The 15,283-nt window shown below is 42.1% G+C and overlaps 1 protein-coding gene across 1 annotated transcript; it reads right to left on the minus strand.

Annotated features, from left to right (window-relative positions):
* Nucleotides 1-709: 709 nt before the first annotated feature.
* LOC311110157 (uncharacterized protein) lies at nt 710-14,045 on the minus strand. Its single transcript, XM_084188712.1, has 4 exons — nt 13,389-14,045; nt 2,846-2,982; nt 2,570-2,666; nt 710-2,352 (listed from the first exon to the last, which is right to left on the minus strand). The coding sequence occupies exons 1-4, from the start codon at nt 13,660-13,662 to the stop codon at nt 1,184-1,186; spliced, it is 1,677 nt and encodes a 558-aa protein (XP_084044838.1). The 5' UTR covers nt 13,663-14,045; the 3' UTR covers nt 710-1,183.
* Between the last annotated feature and the right edge of the window lie 1,238 nt (nt 14,046-15,283).

A 15,283-nucleotide genomic window follows, 5' to 3' on the forward strand; every position in this document is an offset into this window, starting at 1 on the left:
TTAGGAAAGTTATAAGCCTAAACAAGTTTGAATGTAGGTGTACTGTGTTTACGTCTCACGTCATGGTTTTTATGTTCTGCGGTTTTGAACTACACTGAACAAAAATATAAACTCAACATGTATAGTGTTGGTCCCATGTTTCATGAGCTGAAATAAAATAACCCAGAAATGTTCCATACGCACAAAAAGCGCATTTCTCTCATATTGTGAACAAATTTGTTTACATCCCTGTTAGTGAACATTTCTCATTTGCCAAGATAATCCATCAACCTGACAGGTGTGGCATATCAAGAAGCTGATTAAATGTGGAGTTTTGTCAAACAGAGTGCCCCATGGTGGGGTTACGGTATGGGCAGGCATAGGCTACAGACAACGAACACATTTGCATTTTATCTAAGGAAATTTGAATGCACAAAAATACCATGAGATCCTGAGGACCATTGTGAGGCCCATTTTTTTGAAGGTATCTGTGACCAACAGATGCATATCTGTATTCCCAGTTGTGAAATCCATATACTAGGGCTTAATGAATTTATATAACTTACCTGATATCTTCATATGAACTGTAACTCAGTAAAATCAATGAAATTGTTGTTTATATTTTTGTTCGGTATAGATGCATTAAAATGTTTTTATTTTTATGTAAAAATCTGCGCTGGACTTGAATGACCCTCCAGGTCGTAATTAGAAGTAGAAAACGCTGAAAAAATATTGTTACCCAAGTTGTGACGTTTTACCTTTCACCTTTTCAACCAAAACATGACAAAAAATCAAATTCTTTACAGAAAAGTCTATCAATTAGGATAATGTAGCTAGTTTGACATATTGTCAATGTTAAGCAAGCTAACTTTTATTAGCAACGTTAACTAGCTAAATGTTTATTGGTTGAAGATTTGTTCGGACTTCAAAAGCACTTGAACACAATCATGGCAGACTTACGACATCCCACAAGCACATGAATGCCCCATTTTCAAATGTTTGTTAGGTTGGCATGGTCATTATGACAGACAATTCATAGACAGTCTATAATTTAAGGCATACATTCTTATTCAACACAGGGTTAGATTTCCAACAGTTCATATTTTCAATGTCCTTATTAATAAACAATTGATCACCCAAAAAATAAATGTTCTCAATGTCAAATTAAAACTAAACAAAAAATAGTTGTTTTCTAGACCACCACTCAGTCCACGAGATTCGGCCTGTGTTTGTGCTGGTGTGACTTCAGATGGTTCAGTTGTTTGAAGCGGAGTCCACACACAGCACAGCAGTACGGTCTCTCCCCAGTGTGGGTGCGCTTGTGCACCTTCAAAATGTCTGCCCGTGTGAAGCTCTTGTCACACATGGTGCAGCGGTGGGGTTTCTCCTGCGTGTGAATGCGCTGATGCAGCTTGAGGTTCCAGAGCCGACTGAACTTGTTCCCGCAGAGGGAGCAGCAGTAGGGCTTGTCTGTCGTCTGGCTGCATTTGTGCCTCTTCAGGTCGGAGAAGGAGGTGAAGCCCTTGCCGCAATCTCTGCAGAGGTGGAGTCCCTCGGCCTGGTGGACCTTGAGGTTGCAGGCCTGGGTGAAGGTCTTACCGCACTGGGTGCGGGAGTATAGACGCCCTGGCCCTAAACTCGACCATCTCCCAGTTTTGTGTTTCTCCTTGTGGGCCTTGAGGGAACCAGAGTCTGGGAAGGTCATTGTGCATTGATTGCAGGCGTGACGCCTCCCCCCTCCTCCGGTTACCTGCTCTTGTGAACGATCTCTCAGGTTTAGAGAGTGTCCAAAGTCATCAGCGGCACCATACAGGCTCTCTGTGTTGTTGTGGGCTGAGCTTCCAGAGTGGATGGAGGTTAGACCCCTTTGGCCAGCTCTGCTACCCATGTCCGGAACACCGTGTTCAGGGTACCCCTCCTCGTTGATCAACAGGCAGTTCAGGTCTCCCACCTCCTGGTGGGGGGACCTCGTTAGCGACCCCATCCGCTCCCTCATGCTCTGATGGGGGCCAGTCATGTGGGAGCGATGGTGATGGTCTCCCCCCTCAGACCCCCCCAGGTTCACCTGGTAGTGACCCACTGCTCCGTAGCTCAGCGCCCCCAGACGAGACGGAGAACCAGGAAGCCTATCCAGCCCTTCCATGTCTAGAAGATGGTCACCATTGCCGTAACCAGACTTCTCAAAGCCGCCCCCCAGTTCCTCCATGCTGTAACGAGGGCGGTAGAGAGGGTCAGTGGGGTCCCCTGGGTCTCCCTCGGGGCCCGGTGGTTCAGGCCCCTGGTCTAGACCGGACCCCCAGTCATCCTGGCACTGCTGCAGCTCCTGCTCACTGAAACTCTTACTGGGCCCCGAGACGTCCGAACCATTGGCCCCTGAAGAACACAGGAGCCATGAGGTATTAGAAGCATTAGCATTAGAGGCATTGGTAATAGTAGAAACTGTAGTAGAGTAACTAATGCTAAATGTGAACTTAAAGTTTCAAGTTGATTTGTTATGATACCAATGACAACATATTAGAAGCTACTTTCCTTTTCATTCTCATCATCATAAAGATGGTCTGTTATGTTTGTTGTAAACTCCTCAACTCACCGTCCAGGCAGCCGGCCCATCTCTCCCGTAGTTCAGTGTTGGGGAGAGCCTCCTCTTTCAGCAGGCTGTCCTGCTTCTGACCTCCGACCTCTGTGGACTGCCAGAGGAAATTAATGAGTCGATTCAGACTAAATGATGGATAAACTGACAGTGAATGAATAGAGTGGACATGACGGTCCCCTATTCCTCCTGACAGACAAGTTCTAATCTGTTCTACACAATACATTTTTATCTGAAGGTTCTGTAACACTGGTGTTTAGTCCATCCCCTAGCTACCTCAGAGGTACTCCTAGGGCTGGTGGCCTCGGCCTCCTCCAGATCATGCGAGGCTGTTTCCTCTGCCACGGCCCCACAGCTGCTCCACTCCTCCCCTGGAACCTTCTCCTGCTTCAGGCCAAGCTCCCTCTCTGCATCTGGCCACAGGTAAACAAAGAGAAAAATTAATCTTATGGAAAGGTGAAAGCTGAATTGTGAATAATGTAGTCTCCTCGTATCAGTGCAGATGAAGGAAATAAAGCATCTTACCACCAATTCAACTGATCAGTGTTCACCAAAATCTGGAAGGTACACATTACAGCAGCCGCACTTCAGAGTGATTCCTCCATTCGGAAAGTATTCAGATCCCTTGACTTTTTCCACATTTTGCTACGTTACAGCTTTATTCTAAAATAGATTAAATCTACACACAACACCCCATAATGACAAAGCAACATCAGGTTTAGAAATGTTTGCAAATTTATTGAAAATAAAAAACTAAAATATCACATTTATATAAGTATTCAGACCCTGTACTAAGTAATTTGTTGAAGCACCTTTGGCAGCGATTTCAGCCTAGAGTCTTCTTGGGTATGATGCTACAAGCTTGGTACACCTGTATTTGGGGAGTTTCCCCCATTCTTCTCTGCAGATCCTCTCAAGCTCTGTCAGGTGTGATGGGGAGCGTCGATGCACAGCTATTTTCAGGTCTCTTCGGAGATGTTAGATCGGGTTCAAGTCCGGGCTCTGGCTGGGCCACTCAAGGACATTCAGAGACTTGTCCGGAAGCCACTCCTGCGTTGTCTTGGCTGTGTGCTTACGGTCATTGTTCTGTTGGAAGGTGAACCTTCGCCCCAGTCTGAGGTCCTGATCGCAGGTTTTCATCAAGGATCTCTGTACTTGGCTCTGTTCATCTTTCCCTCAATCTTGACTAGTCTCCCAGTCCCTGCCGCTGAAAACCATCCCCACAGCATGATACTGCCACCACCATGCTTCACCGTAGGGATGGTGCCAGGTTTCCTCCAGACGTGACGCATGGCATTCACTCCAAAGAGTTCAATCTTGGTTTCATCAGACCAGAGAATCTTGTTTCTCATGGTCAGAGTCCTTTAGGTGCCTTTTGGCAAACTCCAAGCGGGCTGTAATGTGCCTTTTACTGAGAAGTGGCTTCTGTCTGGCCACTACCATAAAGGCCTGATTGGTGGAGTGCTGCAGAGATGGTTGTCCTTCTTGAAGGTTTGTCAGAGTGCTCTGTCAGAGTGACCATCGGGTTCTTGGTCACCTCCCTGACCAAGCCCTTCTCCCCCGATTGCTCAGTTTGGCCAGGCGGCCAGCTCTAGGAAGAGTCTTGGTGGTTCCAAACTTCTTCCATTTAAGAATGATGGAGGCCACTGTGTTCATGGGGACCTTCAATGCTGCAGAAATATTTTGGTTCCCTTCCCCAGATCTGTGCCTCGACACAATTCTGTCTCGGAGCTCTACAAACAATTCCTTCAACCTCATGGCTAGTTTTTGCTCTGACATGCACTGTCAACTGTGGGACCTTACATAGACAGGTGTGTGCCTTTCCAAATCATGTCCAATTAATTTAATTTACCACAGGTGGACTCCAATCAAGTTGTAGAAACATCAAGGATGATCAATGGAAACAGGATGCACCGGAGCTCAATTTAGAGTCTCATAGCAAAGGGTCTGAATACTTACACTACCAGTCAAAAATGTGGACACACCTACTCATTCAAGGGTTTTTCTAATTTTTTTTACTATTTTCTACATTGTAGAATAATAGTGAAGACATCAAAACTATGAAATAACACATATGGAATAATGTAGTAACCAAAGGTGTTAAACAAATCAATATATATTTTATATTTGAGATTCTTCAAATAGCCACCCTTTGCCTTGATGACAGCTTTGCACACTCTTGGCATTCTCTCAACCAGCTTCATGAGGTAGTCACCTGGAATGCATTTCAATTAACAGGTGTGCCTGTTAATTGTTCTTGTGGAATGCATTTGAGCCAATCAGTTGTGTTGTGACAAGGTAGGGGGGGGGTGTACAGAAGATAGCCCTATTTGGTAAATGACCAAATCCATATTATGTCAAGAACAGTTCAAATAAGCAAAGAGAAACGACAGTTCATCATTACTTTAAGACATGAAGGTCAGTCAATGCTGAACATTTCAAGAACTTTGAAAGTTTCTTCAAGTGCAGTCGCAAAAACCATCAAGCGCTATGATAATAATAAATAATATGCCATTTAGCAGACGCTTTTATCCAAAGCGACTTAGTCATGCGTGCATACATTTATTTTTTGTGTATGGGTGGTCCCGGGGATCGAACCCACTAACTTGGCGTTACAAGCGCCGTGCTCTACCAGCTGAGCTACAGAGGACCATGATGAAATTGGCCCTCATGAGGACCGCCACAGGAATGGAAGACCCAGAGTTACCTCTGCTGCAGAGGATAAGTTCATTAGAGTTACCAGCCTCAGAAATTGCAGCCCAAATAAATGCTTCACAGAGTTAAAGTAACAGACACATCTCAGCATCAACTGTTCAGAGGGGACTGTGTGAATCAGGCCTTCATGGTCAAATTGCTGCAAAGAAACCACTACTAAAGGACACCAATAAGAAGAAGAGACCTGCTTGAGCCAAGAAACACGAGCAATGGACATGAGAGAGAGAGAGCGAGAGAGACCCAGAACGTGAGCAGAGCAACAGGCCCAACACTATTACACCCGCCCAATCACCATCCTGCGACCTAAGAGTCAGATGCTCAACATTCTCTTCTCACACCTACTGTGATGGTCCGGGCCTAAACCACACAAAAACAACACTAGACACTATGGAACACAAAGCTTTTACCATCTCATCCTGGAATATACAGTTGAAGTCGGAAGTTTACATTCACTTAGGTTGGAGTCATTAAAACCTGTTTTTCAACCACTGAACAAATTTCTTGTTAAACTATAGTTTTGGCAAGTCGGTTGGGACATTTACTTTGTGCATGACACAAGTCATTTTTCCAACAAATGTTTACAGAGATTATTTCACTTATAATTCACTGTATCACAATTCCAGTGGGTCAGAAGTTTACAATACACTAAGTTGACTGTGCCTTTAAACAGCTTGGAAAATTCCAGAAAATGATGTCATAGCTTTAGAAGCATCTGATAGGCTAATTGACATCATTTGAGTCAATTGGAGGTGTACCTGTGGATGTATTTCAAGGCCTACCTTCAAACTCAGTGCCTCTGCTTGACATCATGAAAATAAATCAGCCAAGACCTCAGAAAAGATTTGTATACCTCCACAAGTCTGGTTCATCCTTGGGAGCAATTTCCAAACGCCTGAAGGTACTACGTTCATCTGTACAAACAATAGTACGCAAGTATAAACACCATGGGACCACGAAGCCGTCATACCGCTCAGGAAGGAGACACGTTCTGTCTCCTAGAGATGAACGTACTTTGGTGCAAAAAGTGCAAATCAATCCCAGAACAACAGCAAAGGACCTTGTGAAGATGCTGGAGGAAACAGGTACAAATGTATCTATATCCACAGTAAAACGAGTCCTATATCGACATAATCTGAAAGGCCGCTCAGTTAGGAAGAAGACACTGCTCCAAAACCGCCATAAAAAGGCCAGACTACGGTTTGCAACTGCACATGGGGACAAAAATCTTACTTTTTGGAGAAATGTTCCCTGGTCTGATGAAACAAAAATAGAACTGTTTGGCCATAATGACCATTGTTATGTTTGGAGGAAAAAGGGGGATGCTTGCAAGCTGAAGAACACCATCCCAACCGTGAAGCACCGGGGTGGCAGCATCATGCTGTGGGGGTGCTTTGCTGCAGGAGGGACTGGTGCACTTCACAAAATACATGGCATCATGAGGAAGGAAAATTATGTGGATATATTGAAGCAACATCTCAAGACATCAGTCAGGAAGTTAAAGCCTGGTTGCAAATGGGTCTTCCAAATGGACAATGACCCCAAGTATACTTCCAAAGTTGTGGCAAAATGGCTTAAGGACAACAAAGTTAAGGTATTGGAGTGGCCATCACAAAGCCCTGACCTCAATCCTATAGAACATTAGTGGGCAGAAATGAAAAAGCGCGTGCGAGCAAGGAGGCCTACAAACCTGACTCAGTTACACCAGCTCTGTCAGGAGGAATGGGCCAAAATTCACCCAACTTATTGTGGGAAGCTTGTGGAAGGCTACCCGAAACGTTTGACCCAAGTTAAACAATTTATAGGCAATGCTACCAAATACTAATTGAGTGTATGTAAACTTCTGACCCACTGGGAATGTGATGAAAGAAATAAAAGCTGAAATAAATCACTCTCTACTATTATTCTGACATTTCACATTCTTAAAATAAAGTGGTGATCCTAGCTGACCTAAGACAGGGACTTTTTACTAGGATTAAATGTCAGGAATTGTGAAAAACTGAGTTTAAATGTATTTGGCTAAGGTGTATGTAAACTTCCGACTTCAACTGTACAAGGTCTGAGGTCATCTGCCTTTGGCCTAAAGAGCAGGAACCCAGACTTCCTCAAAGAAATTGGAAATACAGACTCAGGGGGTATGCTAATTTGGTATAGAGCAGACCTAACCCACTCTATTAAATTAGTCAAAACAGGAACATTTTACATCTGGCTAGAAATGAATAAGGAAATTATCTCAGAGAAAAATGTACTCATGTATGCTACCTATATCCCCCCAATAGAATCCCCATACTTTAACAATGACAGCTTCTCCATCCTAGAAGGGGGAGACCAACAATTTCCAGGCCCAGGGACATGTAATAGTGGTGACCTAAATGCCTGAACTGGACAAGAACCCACACAGGGGGATAAACACCTACCTGGAGGTGACAGAGATCCATTTCAGGCCCAGGCCCATTTCCAGACCCAGTGATTCCTAGGTTGTTTATGTAAAGAATATGTGTTGGTCCATGGTGGGTAATGAGGAGCAAACAGACACTGCACTTGACACATTTATGAAATTGCTTATTCCAGTTACTAATAAGCATGCACCCATTAAGAAAATGACTGTAAAAACTGTTAAATCCCCGTGGATTGATGAGGAATTGAAAAATTGTATGGTTGAGAGGGATGAGGCAAAAGGAATGGCAAATAAGTCTGGCTGCACAACTGATTGGCAAACGTATTGCAAATTGAGAAATCATGTGATTAAACTGAATAAAAAGAAGAAACAACACTACGAAACAAGGATTAATGACAAAGAATGATAGTAAAAAGCTTTGGAGCATCTTAAATGAAAATTTGGGAAAAAAGGCAAACTCAGCTCCATCATTTATTGAATCAGATGGCTCATTCATCACAAAACCAACTGATATTGCCAACTACTTTAATAATTGCTTAATTGGCAAGATTAGCAAATTTAGGCATGACATGCCAGCAACAATTGCTGAGACTACACATCCAAGTATATCTGACCAAATTATGAAAGATAAGCATTGTAATTTTGAATTCCTTAAAGAAATTGACAACAAACTTTCAGCATGCTTATAGAGAAGGACATTCAACAAGCACAACACTTACACAAATGACTGATGATTGGCTGAGATAAATGGATGATACAAATATTGTGGGGGCTGTTTTGTTAGACTTCAGTGCGGCTTTTGACATTACCAATCATAGTCTGCTGCTGGAAAAACTTGTGTTATGGCTTTACACCCCCTGCTATAATGTGGATAAAGAGTTACTTGTCTAACAGAACACAGAGGGTGTTCTTTAATGGAAGCCTCTCAAACATAATCCAGGTAGAATCAGGAATTTCCCAGGGCAGCTGTCTAAGCCCCTTGCTTTTTTTCATCTTTACTAACGACATGCCACTGGCTTTGAGTAAAGCCAGTGTGTCTATGTATGTGGATGACTCAACACTGTACACATCAGCTACTACAGCAACTGAAATAACTGCAACACTTAACAAAGAGTTGCAGTTAGTTTCAGAATGGGTGGCAAGGAATAAATTAATCCTGAATATTTCCAAAACTAAAAGCATTTTATTTGGGTCAAATCATTCACTAAACCCTAAACCTCAACTACATCTCATAATGAATAATGTGGAAATTGAGCAAGTTGAGGAGACTAAACTGCTTGGAGTAACCCTGGATTGTAGACTGTCGTGGTCAAAGCATATTGTAGCTAAGATGGGGAGAAGTATTTCCATATTTAAGCGCTGCTCTGCCTTCTTAACAGCACTATCAACAAGGCAGGTCCTACAGGCCCTAGTTTTGTGGCACCTAGACTACTGTAGTGTGGTCAGGTGCCACAAAGAGGGACTTGAGAAAATTACAGTTGGCTCAGAACAGGGCAGCACGGCTGGCCCTTAAAAATGCACAGAGAGCTAACATTAATGACATGCATGTCAGTCTCTCCTGGCTCAGAGTGGAAGAGAGATCGACTTCATCACTGCTTGTTTTTGTAAGAGGTGTTGACAAGCTGAATGTACCGAGCTGTCTGTTTAAACTACTATCACACAGCTCAGAAACTCATGCATACCCCACAAGACATGCCACCAGAGGTCTCTTCACAGTCCCCAAGTCCAGAACAGACTACGGGAGGCGCAGAGTACTACATAGAGCCATGACTACAAGGAGCTCTATTCCACATCAGGTAACTGATGCAAGCAGTAGAATCAGATTAAAAAAATTATGGAACAACGGGGACTGTGAAGAGACACATGCATACGCACACATTGTGATATTGTTGTATGGTGGTATTAAACATTTTGTATTGTAGATAGGTAGTGGTGTAATAATGTCATATGATGTACTTTTATATTTTGTTTTATATGTAATGTAAGTGCTTTAATATGTTTGGATCCCAGGAAGAGTAGCTGCTGCTAATGGGGATCCCTAATAAATACAAATACTAGCCTGTGGTGACCTGTATGCCAAAACTGGACAAGAACCTGACACCCTAGGCACACAGGGGGACAAACACCTAACTGGAGGTGACAGCATTCCCTTCCCCATATGCCCCCCTAGACACAACTACGACAACATAACCAACAAAAACGGGTCACAACTCCTGCAGCTCTGTCGGACGCTGGGTATGTACATAGTCAATGGTAGGCTTCGAGGGGACTCCTACGGTAGGTACACCTATAGCTCATGTCTTGGCAGTAGTACGGTAGACTACTTTATCACTGACCTCAAACCAGAGTCTCTTAGAGCGTTCACAGTCAATACACTGATACCCCTATCAGATCACAGCAAAAGCACACTCTACTTGAACAGAGCTATGCTCAATCATGAGGCATCAAAGCCAAAGGAACTGAATAAGACATGCTATTGATGGAAGGAAAGTAGTGTGGAAATCTACCCAAACACAATATTTTCTTTTTATTTATTTTTATTTGGCAACATCAAAAACAATCCCTTCTAGACAATTTCCTGGACAAAATGTTTCACTGTAATAGTGTAGGTATAAACTTGGCAGTAGAAAACCTAAACAGTATATTTGACCTCTCCGCTTCCCTATCAAATAAAAGAATATCAAGCAGACAACCATAGAAAATTTACAACAATGACAAATGGTTTGATGAAGAACGCAAAAACCTAAAAGAAATTGAGAAAGCTATCCACCCAAAAACATAGAGACCCAGAAAACCTGAGCCTACGCCTTCACTATGGTGAATCACTAAAACAATACAGAAATGCACTACGGAAAAATAAAGAACAGCAAGTCAGAAATCAGCTCAATGTAATTGAAGAATCCCGAGAAGAATAGCTGTGCCACTAGAGATCCTGGTTCGAATCCAGGCTCTGTCGTAGCCGGCCGTGACCGGGAGACCCATGGGGCGGCGCACAATTGGCCCAGCGTCGTCCAGGGTAGGGGAGGGAATGGCCGGCAGGGATGTAGCTCAGTTGGTAGAGCATTGCGTTTGCAATGCCAGGGTTGTGGGTTCGATTCCCACGGGGGGCCAGTATAAAAAATATATAATAATAAAAATAAAAATAAAAGATTTATGCAAAAATAATCCATAGAATCTAACCACTTCTGGGAAAATTGGAAAACTAAACAAACAACAACACAAAGAGCTATCTATCCAAAACGGAGATGTATGGATCAACCACTTCTCCAATCTTTTTGGCCCTATCACAAAGAACAAACAGCAAAAACATATACATGATCAAATAAAAATATTAGAATCAACTATTATAGACTACTAGAACCCACTGGATTCTCAAATTACATTGAATGAACTACAGGACAAATTACAAACCCTCCAACCCAAAAAGGCCTGTGGGGTTGATGGTCTGTAAAATATACAGACCACAAATTCCAATTGGCTATTCTTAAACTCTTTACCATCATCCTCTGCTCTGGCATATTCCCCAATATTTGGAACCAAGGACTGATCACCCCAATCTACAAAAGTGGAGACAAATTTGACCCCAATAACTACCGTGGGATATGCGTCAACAGCAACCTTGGGAAAATCCTCTGCATTATCATTAACAGCAGACTCGTACATTTCCTCAGCGAAAACAATGTACTGAGCAAATGTCAAATTGTCTTTTTACCAAATTACCGTACGACCGACCACGTATTCACCCTGCACACCCTAATTGACAAACAAACAAACAACCCAAAACCAAGGCAAAGGCTTCTCATACTTTCTTGATTTCAAAAAAGCTTTAGACTCAATTTGGCATGAGAGCCTGCTATACAAATTAATGGAAAGTGATGTTGGGGGCAAAACATACAACATTATAAAATCCATGTTCACAAACAACAAGTGTGCGGTTAAAATGGGCAAAAACACACATCTTTCCACAGGGCCCGGGGGGTGAGACAGGGATGCAGCTTAAGCCCCACCCTCTTAAATATATATATAAACGAATTGGCGAGGGCACTAAAACAGTCTGCAGCACCCGGCCTCACCCTACTAGAATCTGAAGTCAAATATCTACTGTTTGCGGATGATCTGGTGCTTCTGTCCCCAACCAAGGAGGGCCTACAGCAGCACCTAGATCTTCCGCACAGATTCTGTCAGACCTGGGCCCTGACAGTAAATCTCAGCGAGACAAAAATAATGGTGTTCCAAAAATGGTCCAGTTGCCAGGACCACAAATCCAAATTCCATCTAGACACTGTTGCCCTAGTGCACACAAAAAACTATACATACCTCGGCCTAATCATCAGCGCCACAGGTATCTTCCACAAATCTGTGAACGATCTGAGAGACAAGGCAAGAAGGGCCTTCTATGCCATCAAAAGGAACATAAAATTAGACATACCAATTAGGATCTGGCTAAAAATATTTCAATCAGTTATAGAACCCATTGCCCTTTATGGTTGTGAGAAAAATTCACAAAATGGGACCAAATTGAGACTCTGCATGCAGAATTCTGCAAAAACATCCTCAGTGTACAACGTAAAACACCAAATAATGCATGCAAAGCAGAATTTGGCCAATACCCGCTAATTATCAAAATCCAGAAAAGAGCTGTTAAATTCTACAACCACCTAAAAGGAAGTTATTCCCAAACCTTCCTTAACAAAGCCATCGCCTACAGAGAAATGAACCTGGAGAAGACCCCACAGAGCCCCAGGACAACAACAACACAATTAGACCCAACCAAACCATGAGAAGAAAAAAAAAAGATAATTACTCTACATATTGGAAAGAATGTCCAAAAAAACTGAGCAAACTAGAATGCTATTTGGCCCTAAACAGAGAGTACACCGTGGCAGAATACCTGACCACTGTGACTGACCCAAACTTAAGGAAATCTTTGACTATGTACAGACTCAGTGAGCACAGCCTTGCACACAGAATGAAGTGGAAACTGAGCTGCACTTCCTACCCTCCTGCCAAATGTATGACCATATTAGAGACACATATTTCCCTCAGATTACACAGACCCACAAAGAATTCAAAAACAAATCCAATTTTGATCAACTCCCATATCTATTGGGTGAAATACCACAGTGTGCAATCACAGCAGCAAGATTTGTGACCTGTTGCCACAAGAAAAGGGCAACCAGTGAATAACAAACACCATTGTAAATACAACCTATATTTATGTTTATTTATTTCCCATTTTGTACTTTAACTATTTGCACATCATTACAATACTGTATATAGACATATGGCACTTGAAATGTCTTTATTATTTTGGAACTTTTGTGAGTAATGTTTACTGTTCATTTTTTATTATCAATTTCACTTGCTTTGGCAATGTAAACACATGTTTCCCATGCCAATAAAGCCCCTTAAATTGAATGTGAATTGAGAGAGAGTGACTGTCATTAGATGTATCTCTCTATACTAAGCAAAAAGACAGTAACTGCTCATTTGGTCGAAAATGAGTTAGTGTCATTTTTGCTACATTAAATACATGCTTAATCATGTGGACAAGTATCCTGCCTCTATTGTATTGTGTTTTGGAGAAAATGGGGGTCATGTTAGCAGTAACTGCATAAGGTTACTGTGAAACCAAAGTAAATAAAAGCCATTTTTCTCAGTTCCATGCTATGAGCAGTTACTGCCTTTTTGTTTGGTAGGGCAGTATACCTGTCTGTGAGGTTCCAGAGTTTCTCTCCTCGGCAGCCTTCCCACAGTCCCCACACTTCCCTGTCCGACCTCCGTCTCTGTCCCTCTCCCTGCGTCTGTTCTCCGACCACTGCAGCCGCTTCTTCAGCGACTCAACCTGCTCCCGGCTCCGGGACACCTCCTTCAGGAAGCTATCCTCCACCAGCCTTGTGATCTCGTACATGGCAGTCTTGAATACCGTCTCCATGACTCCGGAGAGCTGAGACTGGAAGGTTACGGTGGCTTCGGACATCATGGCAAACTGTCTATGTGTAACTAGCTACAGTTAAGAGTTCGTAACGTGTAGCTACTTTTGTACAGGCGAATCAGTCCTGCGATCGAGTCTAGTAAAATGATAGTAAGCTAACGTTAGCAGCAAGGATACTGCCAACTAAACCTTGTGTCTGTGTTAGCAGGCTAGCAAAGCTAGCTACTATTGGAAGTTGTTGTCTGACTCAGTGACTGCCCTAGTAATATATTTTTTTGTAGCATTTCGTGATATAAGATGTAGCAGTTACTGTATATGAGGCTATTCTAATAAATATAAAAACATATATAAATACCAGCGTTAATGAGAGATGATAGTTTGCTTGCTAGCTAGTTACAGAGCCAACACCAAAACATAAGACTTCCGGAAACAAACCTACAGATCGGGTAGTGGGACAATCTAAATTGGAACGATCCTTATCGTACTGGAGAGAAAAGACGACCTTTCTTTGAACAAAACCTTTGTAAGTTTACTGTAAATAAGATTCGAAATATAATTCGGCTATTATAATAACATTCAGATACAGATAATTACCGTAGTAGGCTATTTATTGTGTAAACGATTTCCAGGAAATCTACACGGAAGCGATTTATCCCGCCACACACTCAGCCTTATGCGGGCCCAGGTCTAAGGTAGTGGCGTGGACTAGATAGGGAATAGCGTGTCCAAAACTAGGTTTCTATCCAATTGGCGACAGAAAGTTAGGTTATATCAGTTATACTGTTAGAGCTTTTGTGCAGAATCCACCGCGCTGTTTCAGGTGCAACGTTTATGGTCATGTTGCAGCAGTGCCCTTACGAAAAAAGATTGCAGTCAGAGTGCAGTATAACTGCAGTATGCGGCAAATACTGCGTCCAAAATAACAGTTTTTTTTTTACTACAGGTTTTTTTTATGTTAGTATTGCCTTGTAGGTTAAGCTTTATGCTGAATCCATTAATTAAATACACTTGCATTTAGAATTCCATTCTCAGACCGTTCTTCATTGCCTATTACTGTAACTCAACCATAGTCTTGTGTATATTTTAATTATCTTTATGGAGTCAGATAAACATTTTAATAGGCTAACTGCTTAGTCTCATTATGAGTCGCATGTGATGTATATATAATATACTGTATATTCACATATCAAATATTACTGCCCACTAGTGCTCCCTCTCTCTTCGCTGTGAATTAAAAAATCCAGCAGTGTTAGTTTTAATGACGCAGGAATCCCAATCTATTCTCACAGTGATTGGGAAGGACTTGTTCTTTTATGTTTTTATGTATTGATTGATAACACATATCAAATATTTTGTTGTTTGGAAGAAAAATGCCACGAAATAAAATTTTGATTTTGAATTGAGACTTGAATTAACAGTTGATTAATTGTTTTTAAAACATAAATTCTGGTTATTTATCATTTGTTATTCATTAGGAAAGTTAGAAGCCTAAAAACAAGTTCAAATTGAGGTGTACTGAGTTCACGTCTCACGTCATGGTTTTTATGTTCTGCAGGTTTGAACTAGTTGCTTTAAAGACTGGGAATTTTCACTTGAATGACCCTCTAAGTCATAATTAAGAGTGGGAGACAAAAAACAAAAAAATTTGTTACCCGAGTTGCATGTTTCA

The sequence above is a fragment of the Coregonus lavaretus genome, assembly GCF_964263955.1.
Source record: "Coregonus lavaretus genome assembly, contig: SUPER_35_unloc_2, whole genome shotgun sequence".
Taxonomy (NCBI): domain Eukaryota; kingdom Metazoa; phylum Chordata; class Actinopteri; order Salmoniformes; family Salmonidae; genus Coregonus; species Coregonus lavaretus.

Bases quoted from the DNA above. Each gene is read 5' to 3' on its own strand.
- LOC311110157 (XM_084188712.1), bottom strand. From the start codon at position 13,662: ATGATGTCCGAAGCCACCGTAACCTTCCAGTCTCAGCTCTCCGGAGTC. The intron at 2,667-2,845 runs GTAGCTAGGGGA...TTCCTCTGGCAG, and splicing joins GCCCTAGGAGTACCTCTGAG to TCCACAGAGGTCGGAGGTCA. The intron at 2,353-2,569 runs GTGAGTTGAGGA...TGTGTTCTTCAG, and splicing joins ATGGGCCGGCTGCCTGGACG to GGGCCAATGGTTCGGACGTC.